Source organism: Salvia splendens, chromosome 13, assembly GCF_004379255.2.
Source record: "Salvia splendens isolate huo1 chromosome 13, SspV2, whole genome shotgun sequence".
Taxonomy (NCBI): Eukaryota; Viridiplantae; Streptophyta; class Magnoliopsida; order Lamiales; family Lamiaceae; genus Salvia; species Salvia splendens.
In genome coordinates this window covers 15457373-15470952 of record NC_056044.1, presented here as the reverse complement: position 1 = coordinate 15470952, position 13580 = coordinate 15457373, and the positions used below count along the sequence as shown (strand labels likewise).

Below are 13580 nucleotides of genomic sequence, written 5' to 3'. Positions count from 1 at the left end.
ACTTATTGTCAAACTAAACTAATCAACCAGTTCGTTCCTACTCCTTTACTTGTCCAAACATTATCTCTTGGCCAAAGGGTACTCACAAACTTATGATATTCTCTGCCTTGAGACGTTTTCATTCACGGCTCGTAGAACATGAACTCGATCTGAATCGTGTTTTCTTTAGCTGTCAATCTTTCCTCAGCTTGATGTAAAGAATGCTTTCATATACGGTAATTTTTATGGAGCAACCTTTCAGGGTATGTTTCTCAGGGGATGCTAAAAAAGTTTGTTGTCTCAAAAAGACAATTTATGGTGTTAAACAAAGTCCGAAGGCGTGGTTTCATAAGTTTAGCAGTGTTTTTGGAACTTTTAGTTTTTGAGCAGTGTTCTTGGAACTTTTAGTTTTTGAGATTTATGCATTACCAAGTCTGACATTCGGTTTTTGTGCGACATCAAGCGTAAGGTATTGTCATTCTCTTTGTCTACATTGTTGATATACGGAAGTGATGTTTGTGGAATTGAGGAGATTAAGAAATTCTTGCAGCCACATTTTGTTATTAAGGATTTTCAGCATCCTGAGTACTCCTTGTGTTCCTTGGTAATTGAGGCACTTCTTTTCGGCACGAAGATTAGAAAATAGATGTTTAGTATGTTAATTGGTGGGAGAACAAAGTAAAAGAGAGATGAAGAGAGATGAAGAGAGAATAAAATAGAAGAAAGTATTACTCCCTCCGTTCCTTGTTAATTGGTGGGAGAACAAAGTAAAAGAGAGATTAAGAACAGTATTTTAAATGGATGGTGAATGAAGTAATAGAGAATAAAGTAAAACAGAGAGTTTCTTTTTGCCAAAAATAGAAATGACTCAATTTTCTAGAAACTTCCCACAATAGAAAAATGACTCAATTAACATGGAATGGAAGGAGTACCTTTTTGCCAAAAATAGAAATGATTCAATTATCTTGGAACTTCTTGAAACAGAAAAGTGTCTCAATTAACAAGGATAGGAGGGAGTGTTTCTTAGGAATTGAAATTGCACACAACATATCTGGAGTTTGTTTCTCTATCTCAACAAAAGTATGCCGAAAGAAGTAGGATTACTTGGAGCAAAGCATGTTGTTACTCCTATGAAGGTTGACCGAAGTGTTTGGGATAATATTGAAGAGTCAGATGATAAAGCTAAGTCTAGACGTTTAGTTGGAAAACTTATCTAATTATGATAGAAAGTCTACTTCTGGATATTGCATCTACTACATGAAAGAATACTGACGAAGTAAGAAACTACAGATTGTTGTTCTTTCGAGACCGAGTATAGAGTTGTGGCTCATTATGCTACTGAGATGACCAGAGTTAAGAGGATTCACTTTCATTGAACTTGTACCCTATGCATTGTGATAACCAAGCTGTTTACTACATTGCAAATAATCTAATTCTGATAGAAAGTATACTTCTAGATATTGCACCTACTACATGGAAGAAAACTGACGAAGTAAGAAACTACATATTGTTGTGAGATCATCTTTCGAAACCAGTATAGAGTTGTGGCTCATTATGCTACTAAGATTACCAGAGTTAAGAATCTACTAGGGTCCACTTTCATTGAACTTGTACCCTATGCATTGTGATAACCAAGCTATTTATCTACATTGCAAATAATCCGGTTTTCTATGAAAAGACTAAACATATTGAAGTTGATTGTCATTTTATTTGAGAGTGTGTTTTGAATAAGACTATTACTACTCATTTCTTTCGCATCCAACCAGATTGTTAATATCTCACAAAACTGTTGCTGTGAAACGTTTCTCAAGACTTTGTACCAAGCTGAACATGATCGATATATATACTCCAACTTGAGGGGGAGTGTTGTAGAATAAGTGTCCATATTGGTTATGTGTCCTTGTCTAGGTTAGTCTGTTGTAATATATATATGTGTTTTGTAAAGTAATGAAGATACTTTTCTCTCATATGTCTCTATACTTTCCACATGTGTCTATTTTATTGTTCTACAAAGACCAAATTTTATTATACATCTTTAGAGTAAAATATGTATGTCTTTTAATGCTAGAATGATTTAACTATGAAAAGAAGACTTGTCATGAAAGGTTTCAAATAAGGTACATAGTTGTTGAGAAAGAGACAGGTAAAGTGCAACCATGATGAAGATGGCAATCTACCCTTTGCAAAAAAAAAAATGATTCCATGTACCTTGTTCACTAAATCAACCGCAAGAACGCTGCCATATTTGTTTCTTAGATCTAAGAAATGTCTTTCAGCCACTCTATGCTGCACAAATGTGTAGAGGGAACAAGTCAGCAAACCAGATGTCTATGTTATGACAGAACATAATCTGATAAAAAAGAAAAAACAAACAAACAGACATACTGCTTCCTCAGGTCTCACGATTTCAAACTTTGGCTTATATGTCATCAACAATCTGATCCCAAAGAAATGGCATTGACCCTCCACCTGGAAAAGGAAATTAGTTTGTCGTGTAATAACAGCGAGGCACTGTAAACTGACAATTAGACATAGATACATATCATGTAACAAGTTACATTATGCAATATAAACGGACGATATGGTTAATTTCAGTTTACCAAATCAAATTAAATGGTATACATCCATTTGAAAGAAGGATTCTAAAGCATTTCTGATACGAGTTGGCGAGTCTACAAAAGGGGGAACCGCCAAGTATTGTGGCCAACCGAGTCAGAGGAAAAGGGGGAAGAATGAAGGAGAGAAGGCGCGCACCAATCTCGGCTATAGTTAGGTTGTTAGGGGATTTAAATTCAAATTTAAGTTATTGCAGATTCTGTTTAATTGTTGCTCATTTTTCTCTATTGTAAGTCTATATATTAGAGTTCCAAAATAACGAGAAGTATCTTGGGAATTTAGTATTGGACGATCGTAGTATCGTAGGCCTCCTTTGTGAGGATTTCCTTTGGGTGTTCATTTCAATTTCCATCTTAATAAAGCCGAGAGTTGTTCTACTTTGAGTGAGTGTTGGGAGTTTATTTCTTCCTCTGCGAAATTTACAGAGCACCTCTTGTGCTCTTCCTACTGACCGGTACCTTTACTCTATCAATTGGTGCGGGGACGATGGTTAACACGCGTAATACGGACACGCGACTGGAGGGATTAGAGAAGGTCACCGGAGATCTGAAAAAAAAAACAGAGACATTGACCACCATGGTCGATGAACTCAATATCCAGTGTTCGAAAACGGGTGAGCAAGTTACAGCGATTGGGGCTCAACTCGAGACCTTTATGGCAGAGGTCCGAACCGCTCTCGCCACAGGATCTTCTTCCAAATCAACAGATCCAACTACGAATGATGATCCAACCGGGAGCACGACAACAACATGGGGCAATTCAACCCTGTCTATGCCTACGTTTGACGGAACAGATGCTATCGCGTGGCTCGCGCGCGCGGAGCAATATTTCTTGGTGTCCAAAACCTCCACTGAAAAGCGACTGGACATTGCCATGGTGGCTTTAGCTGGGCCAGCCTTGCCATGGTTCCAACTTCTGCGACGCCGTCTTCCGGCGCTCAGTTGGGAACAGTTCCAATGGGAGTTAATGAAACGTTTCGGTGATAAAATGGTTCTAGATGGCTACGAGGCTTTTACCTCAACCCGACAAGAGGACTCCCTCGTCGATTTCGTAGCAGCTTTCGAGGCCCGTCTTGCCCAAATCCAGGATCTGGCGGATCACCAATATCTGGGGTTCTTTTTGGCAGCTCATCGCTCTTCGCCCAGAGATTCGGATGCACGTGAAGGTAGCGCAGATTACTTCTTATTCAGACGCGGTGCAAATGGCCTTGCAACTGGATCAGCTCTCCGGTACTCAGCCGATGAGCAACCCCCCTTCATCCGCGGTTCTGCCGCCACAGGGAATGTCCCGCCCGAATCCAAAGGTTTTTTCCCTGACGCCTACGTCGTTCTCCTCTTCAGGACATAACCGCCCCAGGTGCTTCCGGAATATATCTTCCGAGGAGTATAAAAAGCACATCGCCGCCGGCACCTGCTTTAAATGTGGCCTCAAGTTTGGCCCCACTCATCGCTGTCCCCCAAAGACTCTCAACGTTCTCGTCATCGACGAAGATAATCCTATGTATGACGATACGGAGAGCGAGAAACAGATTGATAACGGGGTCCAACTGGAGCTCCAGCTATCGGAACTCTCTTGTAACAGCTTGGATACCTCCCGCACTATGAAGTTGTTCGGCGGCATCGATACCCAAAAAGTCCTAGTCATGGTCGACAGCGTGGCAAGTCACTGTTTCATCTCAGATCATCTGGTCAGTCGCCTGCAGCTCCCAATCACGCCCACAACACCTTACTCCGTCACGCTGGGTAACGGGTCGACGGTCAGAACTTCTGGCATCTGGCATGCCGTACCTCTTCTTTTGGCATCCGAAAAATTTTCCTTGTCCTGTTATGTATTTCCATTGAGGAATATTGATATTATTTTGGGAGTTTCTTGGTTAGAGACACTTGGCTCTGTGGTCGCGAACTGGAAACGTTCGTCTATGCAGTTTTTCATCGGTGATCGGTGGGTGACGATTGAGGGAGACCCGTCCCTTACTCGTCGGGCATGCTCTTCTTCTGACATTAATAGGCTGCAGGATGGCGACTCGTGCTGGGTCCTGCGCTTCTTGGAGGCCTCGGGTCACACGATAGATTTCGAGTTAGACCCTTCGCTACTGCTTGCCGAGCGTGATCGGCTGCTATCACTGGTTGACGGGTTCCCTCGTGCGGTCCACCCCTCGACGGCACTGCCACCTCATCGCCACACTGACCACCAGATCCCGCTGAAACCAGGCTCACAGCCGGTCTCGGTAAGGCCTTACCGCTACAATCACGCTCAAAAAGATGAGATGGAGCGTTTGGTGGCAGAGATGCTCGACTCGGGGGTCATACAACCAAGCACCAGCCCGGTGTTACTTGTGAAAAAGAAAGATGGGTCGTGGTGTTTTGAACAAGTGCACATAAACACCCGATTCCAATTATCCAAGAGCTCCTTGGCGAGCTACATGGGTCCTGCTGGTTCAGCAAGCTCGATCTAAAGGCCGGGTATCATCAAATCCGAGTGGCCGCCCCCGATGTGCACAAGACCGCCTTCCGTACGCACCTAGACCACTATGAATTCCTCGTTATGCCATTTGGCCTAACAAATGCCCCCGCCACCTTCCAGAGTCTAATGAATGAAATATTCCGACCTTTCCTTCGTAAGTTCGTCCTGGTTTTCTTCGACGACATTTTGATCTACAGCGACTCCTGGGATGCACACTTATCTCATCTTCGGCTGGTTTTCACCGTCCTTGAGGTCCACTCCTTGATATTTAACCCAAAGAAGTGGCTCCTTGGGCTGCGCCAAGTTGAGTATCTCGGTCATGTGGTGTCAGTGGCAGGGGTGAGCATGGACCCCTCCAAGGTCTCGACAGTGCTACGTTGGCCGACACCCACCACTCTAAAAGGAGTTCGGGGTTTCCTTTGGTTGACAATCTACTATCGGCGTTTCGTTCGCGACTATGGCAAAATCGCGGCGCCTCTCACCCAGCTCCTCAAGAAGCCAATTGACACCGCCCGAAAGGCAAAATGGATCTGGACCCCTGAAGCGGAGCAGGCTTTCCACATCCTAAAAACGGCCTTGACATCTGCCCCGTTGCTAAGGATGCCGGATTTCACCAAGGAATTTGTTATTGAATGTGATGCATCGGGCCACGGGTTGGGGGCGGTTCTTATGCAGGATCGGCAGCCAGTGGCCTACTTTAGCAAGACTTTATCGGGGCGTTGGCTTACAAAGTCGGCATATGAGAAGGAGTTGATGGCCTTGGTTCTCGCTATACATCACTGGCGTCCTTATCTGTTGGGCCGTCGTTTCATAGTCCACACCGACCAAAGGAGTTTAAAGCACCTCCTTGCGCAGCCTCTGTCCACACCTGCGCAACAGAATTGGGTTGCGAAATTGCTCGGATATGATTTCTCTATCGTCTACAAAGAGGGCAAGACGAACCGGGCAGCAGATGCCATGTCTCGGCGGGACGACGAAGCGGTAGAATTCTCGGCTATTTCCCGACCTACAAGGCCTGGTTGGTCAAGGGTCCAGTCTTCCCTAGCCACGGACCCAGTACTGTCCAAATCAAGGCTGATTTGGAACTAGGCCAGCTGGGACCAACTCACTATGAATTAATTCATGGCGTACTCTTCTATAAGGGGCGCATCGCTGTACGGCCAACTCCCCTTGGATTCAGCAGCTAATTGCCGAGTTCCACGCCACCCCCACCGGCTGTCATACAGGGGAATACCGTACTTACCGTCGCCTTGCCTCAAATGTGTATTGGCCTGGAATGATGAAGCATATTACTCACTTTGTGGCTGCATGTGCAATTTGTCAAAAAAATAAATCTGATACCCAAGCGCCCGCCGGCCTCCTCATTCCGCTTCCCATTCCAGATCGCGTTTGGGAGGATTTGAGCATGGACTTCCTATTGGGGCTTCCTAAGTCCGGCGGCGTCGACTGTATTTTTGTCGTCGTGGATCGTCTCTCTAAGTACGCCCACTTCATCGCCCTTCGCCACCCGTTCTCTGCCAAGCAAGTCGCTGATCTTTTCACTAAAGAGATCGTCCATCTGCATGGGATCCCAAACTCCATAGTTTCGGATCGCGACCCTATCTTTTTGAGTTCATTCTGGCGCGAATTATTCTGGGCTACTAGTACAAAACTAAGAATGAGTTCGGCTCATTGACTCAACTTATTTTAACACAAGAAATTCCGGCAAGTGTACGGGGCTAGTGTAGCATAAAGCAAGCAAGAGTATCGTATCCCACAAAGACAAAATGTATAAACTCAAGTACCACGGACCGATGTTAACTACTATTTAGACAAATCAAATGTTTGGTTTTGGTATGTGACTATTAAACACAAACAAAGTAAAAAAAGAGACAAAAGAGCAAGTTTCAAATAAGAGAACGAGGTAGAGCCGTGGATCCGACTACAACAACCACAATGTAAACAACTCAACAACTTTGATTACCCATTGAAGTCTCTAGGATTAGTAGGAAAGTTACTAGTCTGGGCTAAGCCCCCTCTCGAGTGCACTCAACCCGTTGATTAACTATTAATATTAAAGTTTCCTTCTAATACTTCACAATTAACTCCTTTAAACAAAAGGCCCAAGTCCTCACTCTAGAATTCCTTCTCTCGAATGCAAATTATCTAGGCGTTGTTCATTCTTTTATCAATCCTAAACCGGTATCTCTTGATTACACAAATCTAGGTCAACATGTCCAATTGGTAGCTAAGCAATTGAATTGAAAAGGCATAAGAATGAAATAAAATAATCTCAAGAGCATAGGTAATCAAAAGCTATTGAATTAATCACAAGTGTTCATTGTATTCTTCACCAAAACTCCACAAAAGATTTAGCCACTCATATTCAAATAAAAAACACAAGAATAATCCATAAACATTGAATTGAACAAGAAAACCAATGAAAATACTCCCAAGGATGGACTGAACGGCAATTCATCTTCGTCTTCAACCTTGTTGAGGATTGGGACTCCTTGTCTCTCAAATCCGCTCTCAAAACCTCTCAAAATTGCTTCTGGGCGTCCCTCCTCCCTTGGTGTCGAAAACCTAGGTCTTTTTATACCCGGGGTGGAAATATACATCCCGCACGCATCGCCCGGTCGGGCGATTTTAAGTCGCCATAACGCCCGGTCGGGTGAACTCTCTGGATTCCCGATTCCTTCAAAAACGCCCGGTCGGGCGATTCTTCCTAGAGAAAGCGCCCGGTCGGGCGAATTCTCTGTACTCCAGCCCCGAACTCCTTTTCAACTCATTTTCACCTGTTTTAACTACAAACACTCGACAAACTCATCAAAACACCTAAATAGTGGATAATGGATGCAAACTCAAGTAATATGCTACAAAACACTGAAATATTCACGTTAAACATCCAAAATACTTGCTAAACTACGAGTTTATCACTTATCATCCGGAGACGGATGGCCAAACCGAAATGTTGAATCGATGCCTGCAGACTTACCTGCGTTGCTTTGCATCCGAGCGCCCCAAACAATGGCACAAATGGCTTGCGTGGGCTGAATATTGCTACAATACGAGCGCCCACTCCGCATCGGGAACCACCCCTTTTGAGGTAGTTTATGGCAGGCCCCCGCCTTCGCTGCACAGTTTTTTACCCGGTGAAATCCGTGCGCAGGCAGTAGTGGACTCCCTCCGGTCTCGCGACGAGGCGCTGACCTTGCTCAGATGCTCCGAGCCCAACAGCGAATGGCTGCATCGGCCAACAAACACCGTAGGGACGTTGAGTACGCAGTGGGCGATCTAGTCTATCTTAAGTTCCGTCCTTACCGCCAGTCATCTTCCCAGCTCCTAATCGAAAGCTGGCTCCTCGTTACCATGGGCCCTATCCAGTGGAAGCTCGCATTGGCGAAGCGGCTTATCGCCTTAAACTACCTGATGGCTCTCGCATCCACCCGATATTTCACGTCTCGTTGTTCAAACGAGCGATTGGCTCTGCAGCGCCGGACAACGAACTTCCAGAGGCTCTGATGGATGTCGATCCACCGCTTCTATCGGAGGAGGTACTGGGAGAGCGGATGGTCACACGGGACGTGAGTCAGATACCCCAGTTACTAATCAAGTGGTCGGGACAATCGGTCGACGAAGCCACATGGTGGATACGGCGAATTTACAAGGTCAATTCCCTTACCTCCGCCTTGCGGGCAAGGCTGTTTCGCCGACCCGGGCAGTTGATACGAGTTGGCGGGTCTACAAAAGGGGGAACCGCCAAGTATTGTGGCCAACCGAGTCAGAGGAAAAGGGGGAAGAATGAAGGAGAGAAGGCGCGCACCAATCTCGGCTACAGTTAGGTTGTTAGGGGATTTAAATTCAAATTTAAGTTGTTGCAGATTCTGTTTAATTGTTGCTGATTTTTTTCTATTGTAAGTCTATATATTAAAGTTCCAAATAACGAGAAGTATCATGGGAATTTAGTATTGGACGATCGTAGTATCGTAGGCCTCCTTTGTGAGGATTTCCTTTGGGTGTTCATTTCAGTTTCCATCTCAATAAAGCCGAGAGTTGTTCTATTTTGAGTGATTGTTGGGAGTTTATTTCTTCCTCTGCGAAATTTACAGAGCACCTCTTGTGCTCTTCCTACTGACCGGTACCTTTACTCTATCAATTTCATTGGAGTAGAGAGTTCTATTTCACAGCATTACCATAGAAAACATTGTAGTACCACATACAAGTCTTATTGTAACCCTATGAGTATTTTACCTGAATAAAGGACACAGTGTGCCCATTAATTTGTATGATTTGTTCACTCTCCACGAAATTTGCTACAAAACCATTAGAATCAGCTCCTCGTCTCCACATTCGTGTGCCTACAGAAAATCTTAAAATAAAATTACAAGTTGAATAAAAAGATATTTGTTCGTTCTCCCACATCATAGAAATGGTTCTAACTAGAAGAGGGCAGATCCTTGATTAGAGTCCTATCTTTTAAGAGAAAAAAGAAGAGGAGGAAGAAGAAGACGACAAAGAAAGTGAAAGTTTTGTGTGTTATACAATATTTCTGCAAATCAATGGTTGGTGGTATTTCTCGGTGAATGACTTTTGAGTTTTGAGATAACTAGCTCTATCACCAACCAAAAGGATAATGTAATATCGATATTAATTACGAAAATGTTCATAGACATAAGCGAAGGTTCTGAAAAAGATATACAAGAAACTTATATCCTTGAGACAAATGATGATGGAAGGCAGAAACAAATGGAAGAAGTAGTAGGATAAGGATTTTAACAATAACAAGATTACCTGTTCTTCTTGTGCATCTTCGTCCAATTAGTGTAACATCAAGGATATCCTTCCCAATGGCTGCTTGAATGTGTTGAAAGCCTAATAACTTATCTAGGCATCACTTAATGTAAAATTATGATATGCTTATGCCAACCATAACATGGCATGAGGTACTGAAACATCAGGACAATTAAAAGGATACTGCCTTGAATGATATGGAGGAGGAATGGGTCAAGCTGCACGAGGATGATATCTAACTCAGTTACTACAACATAAAAAGGGGAACTTCCTAGGGAAAATTTGAATTACTTATATGATTCATCCAGAAACTTGACCTTGTTGTCTATAAGCACTTCCAGCATATAGTTGTTCCAAAGAAATTGAGGGTCAGCCTGAAGAATGTGCAGACAATTAGTGTTAGGATTATATAGCAACAAGATTAATCTGTTAAAGAAGTAGAAGATGCAATCTAAAATCTATTAGTTTCATCAGAGCTCAACCATTAATCATCTAGAAAAACTCACTTGTCTCCAAAGGGGCAGCGATTTTGATTCATCACCCAAATCTTGCAACCTCTGAGCACTGCAAGAAAATATACAAGTCTGGATTGCAGCAATTGCTAGAAGTACCAAACCTTTTTGGACTTGCAAAGAGTGTACATATAAATGCTATTTCAATTTAAATTTTAATTGATGTCCTAGTTTTGGAATTATGCTGAGCACTTCATGTTACATATGTGCAATTAAGAAGCTCTGCCAATGAGTCTAATGCACAACACACTAACAAGAGAAAATAATTACAAGAATGAACCAAAAGTACAAACAAACACAGAGTTTGAGTAACAAAACTTCACCCTAGCGTCATATTCACATCATAGAAGAAATATAGACCTGGAGTCCTCTCTGCAACATTTAGCAAGCGAGAAAACTCACTCTCCATCTTTTTCTGTTGAACAGAAGTATATATTATATTGAAGTAATTTACTCCAATTGTAAGATGATGGACCTTGTCACTACCTGTTCTTCAGGAAAATTCTTGAGTAAATGATCACATGGAAAAACCTTCAATGATGTCACTTTGTAAATGGAGTGGCCCAAATAAGATCCAACGCATTCACGTCCAGTTATCACTAATAAATATGACCCTAAAGTGAACAATATGAAAAATCAATATCGTGAAGAAACCTTGACGAAACTAAGGATTTAGAAGAAATCTCGGACAACCATATTACTAGACAATCCTTATTCAACTATAGAAAACATATTTTTCAAGCAAGAGAATGAGAGTCAATTGAACGTAAAAGAATGAGCAACTGGACTGTGCCTAATCTCTACTATACAGGCTGCATTCCATCTTCTTTCCAAAAGTCCTCTTTCCGGGCATTGAATTTCTCCCTATCACAGTATTTGTTTCTTTGTTTTAACTTGTTAGAGCCAGTACATAAAAGAACTTCTCAGTCGAGACAGAATCATTTCCAGGTGCAGACAGGAGCTATATCACTTCTCACATGGACTTTTGTGAAGATACATGAGTCGCAGAGTGGATTTTAGAGCTAATGGAAGCTGAAGTAGCAGATACCAGGTTTAGAGGCTGCCATGCTCCGAGCCCCCCCCCCCCCCCCCCCCCCAAGGAGGTACCTGCAGAGTGATGATAACAAATGATATATTGGCAATGAGTATGTGGCCTAACTGAAACAAAGCCTACTCATATGTCAAGGTTTTGCATTGAGCTTTCAGGAACTCGCCTCCAACTCTGCTCCCATCCAAAAATAGCCCAACAGTCCAACTCTAACCTCGACCACATTTTTCACCCCAAGTACTTCTGAGAACAGTGATTTGAATGACTTTCTATGGTGACCAGTGGTTCAAGCTTATAGCTTTACACTACCTCTGTCCAATAAAAATAGCAACTTTTGAAACGGCAGAGGTTTTAACACACAATTGGTAAAGTAAGAAAGATAGAAAGAAAAAGTGATTGAAATATATTTTGTGGAGAATGAGTCCCACCTCTTAGAGAGCAAAAATCCTAGAACAAAAAGTGCATAATTTTAAGGGTCAGACCAAAATGAAAATACTAGTTGCTATTTTTAACAAAAGCATACTGTCAAAATAAATGCATGGAAATTAGAAGCTTAAATTTCTTTGCAAACTTGAAAAAACGCACATGTAGCTCGCTTGTTGAGCAACAAGTTGATTCCTACTCTTTATATTCACAATTAGAGGAACTTTCTTCTCAACATCATGAGGGTAAACTGAAACTTGCTCCTTTGTTTCTTTATACCTTTGATGGAGTAATATTTGAATGTCACAATGTGAATCGTGTACCTTGACCAAGATCACTATTCACTAGTAACCAAAAGTTAGTAGAACATGAATATGAACTATATCCGGCACCAGTTGTTAGTCAAGATGACAAAAATAAAAGGCATGACATATAGAGCGATACAGTAAGTATCAAAAGGTAAACTGAAGCAGCTGATAACTGATTGCGAACTATACTCAGGTAAATTAACAGCAACACAAAACTTGCCTGCCAAAAGCTTGAGCGTCCCGACCACACCATAGATTGTCTGAATTTTAGGAACTCGAAGCTTGGTGCATTGAGGTATTTCATCTATACACCAGGAGGGAATATTAAAAACACATTCCCCACAACATGAGAAAAATACAGTAAAACTACAAAAAGAAAAAAAATGTTGAGGAATGAAATTACCAACAAGATTCATGGAGCCATCAAGGCGGCTAACAGCGAGCAAGGAGGCGGAGGATCCGTCAGTCGGCTCCACCACGTACTGATCCAGGAATTCCCACAGCCGCATTATGGCATACAGCTTCTGCGCAGGATCCGTCATCATGAAATTTCCACCCAGTTGTATTCATCCTAACATGAACCGATCAGCGAGACATTCTCACAGATTGAAGCAGAAAAATGTCGGAGCGGAAGCAAAACGCGATTGATTTAAGGCGGCTAAATCGCGAGACGGAGTGGAATGTTTCAAATGAAGGGAGATGTACGGACAAAATAAAAAACGGAATTAACTGAAAATGCCGCGTAAGTAGTCATACCCGATTTCCAAACTAATCACTTTAATATTGATACACTTTATGCAAACTATATGGATCCAAATCCACAGCACCTCTTACAATGGAATTCAGGAAATGTGTCCCGTAGGATCGGACACGGTGAAAATTAATACTCCATCCATCGCATTACATATAACACATTTCTTTTGGGCACATTATTAGGTGATACTTCCCCCGTTCCATGTTAATTAAGTCATTTTTCTATTTTGGCAAGTTTCAAGATAATTGAGTCATTTTTATTTTTGCTGAGAGTTAACTCTATCATTACTTTATTCTCTTTTACTTTATTTATTATTCACTTAACACACTATTCTTAATCTCTATTCTACAAAGAAGCGTTTCTTTTAACATGGAACGAGGGGAGTCGTGTTTAGTTGTTAAACGAAGATAGAATAAAATATGAGTGAGAAATTTCTTAATCATTGTTGACGTAGCATTGAGCATATGATATTGATTATGCATCACTTTAATTTATCAAATGACGTGGATTTTTCTCAATGCAAGAATCCTGATATCTTGGGTAGTGGTGATCAACGTCTAGATGTGCTAGTATTGTTATTGCAATTAATCGTGTGTTGCGTGAGTCCAGTTTGATAATATCCTCACGAGGTATTCGAAAAAGATTTTATTATTTAGAAACCCGGCCGATCGGATTTATTCCAGAATAATAAATAAAGATTTTGA

At 42.1% G+C, this 13580-nt stretch overlaps 1 protein-coding gene and 1 long non-coding RNA gene across 3 annotated transcripts; both read right to left on the bottom strand.

Annotated features, from left to right (window-relative positions):
- Positions 1-2149: 2149 nt before the first annotated feature.
- On the bottom strand, positions 2150-11399 carry LOC121761617. The gene is made up of 8 exons (XR_006042053.1): positions 10830-11399; positions 10704-10758; positions 10338-10395; positions 10149-10205; positions 9832-10049; positions 9292-9398; positions 2365-2448; positions 2150-2265 (listed from the first exon to the last, which is right to left on the bottom strand). It is a non-coding gene; the product is annotated as an uncharacterized LOC121761617 (long non-coding RNA).
- A 604-nt stretch (positions 11400-12003) lies between these two features.
- On the bottom strand, positions 12004-12978 carry LOC121761616 (phosphoinositide phosphatase SAC6-like). Of its 2 annotated transcripts, XR_006042052.1 has the most exons (3): positions 12879-12978; positions 12526-12693; positions 12004-12426 (listed from the first exon to the last, which is right to left on the bottom strand). XR_006042052.1 is itself a non-coding variant. In XM_042157242.1 (2 exons), exons 1-2 carry the CDS (start codon positions 12665-12667, stop codon positions 12194-12196), a joined length of 375 nt encoding a protein of 124 aa, XP_042013176.1. In that variant the 5' UTR covers positions 12668-12846; the 3' UTR covers positions 12004-12193. The 2 variants fall into 2 exon arrangements, 1 of the variants encoding a protein (XP_042013176.1); XM_042157242.1 differs by lacking the exon at positions 12879-12978 and having other exon boundaries at positions 12526-12846.
- Positions 12979-13580: the final 602 nt, after the last annotated feature.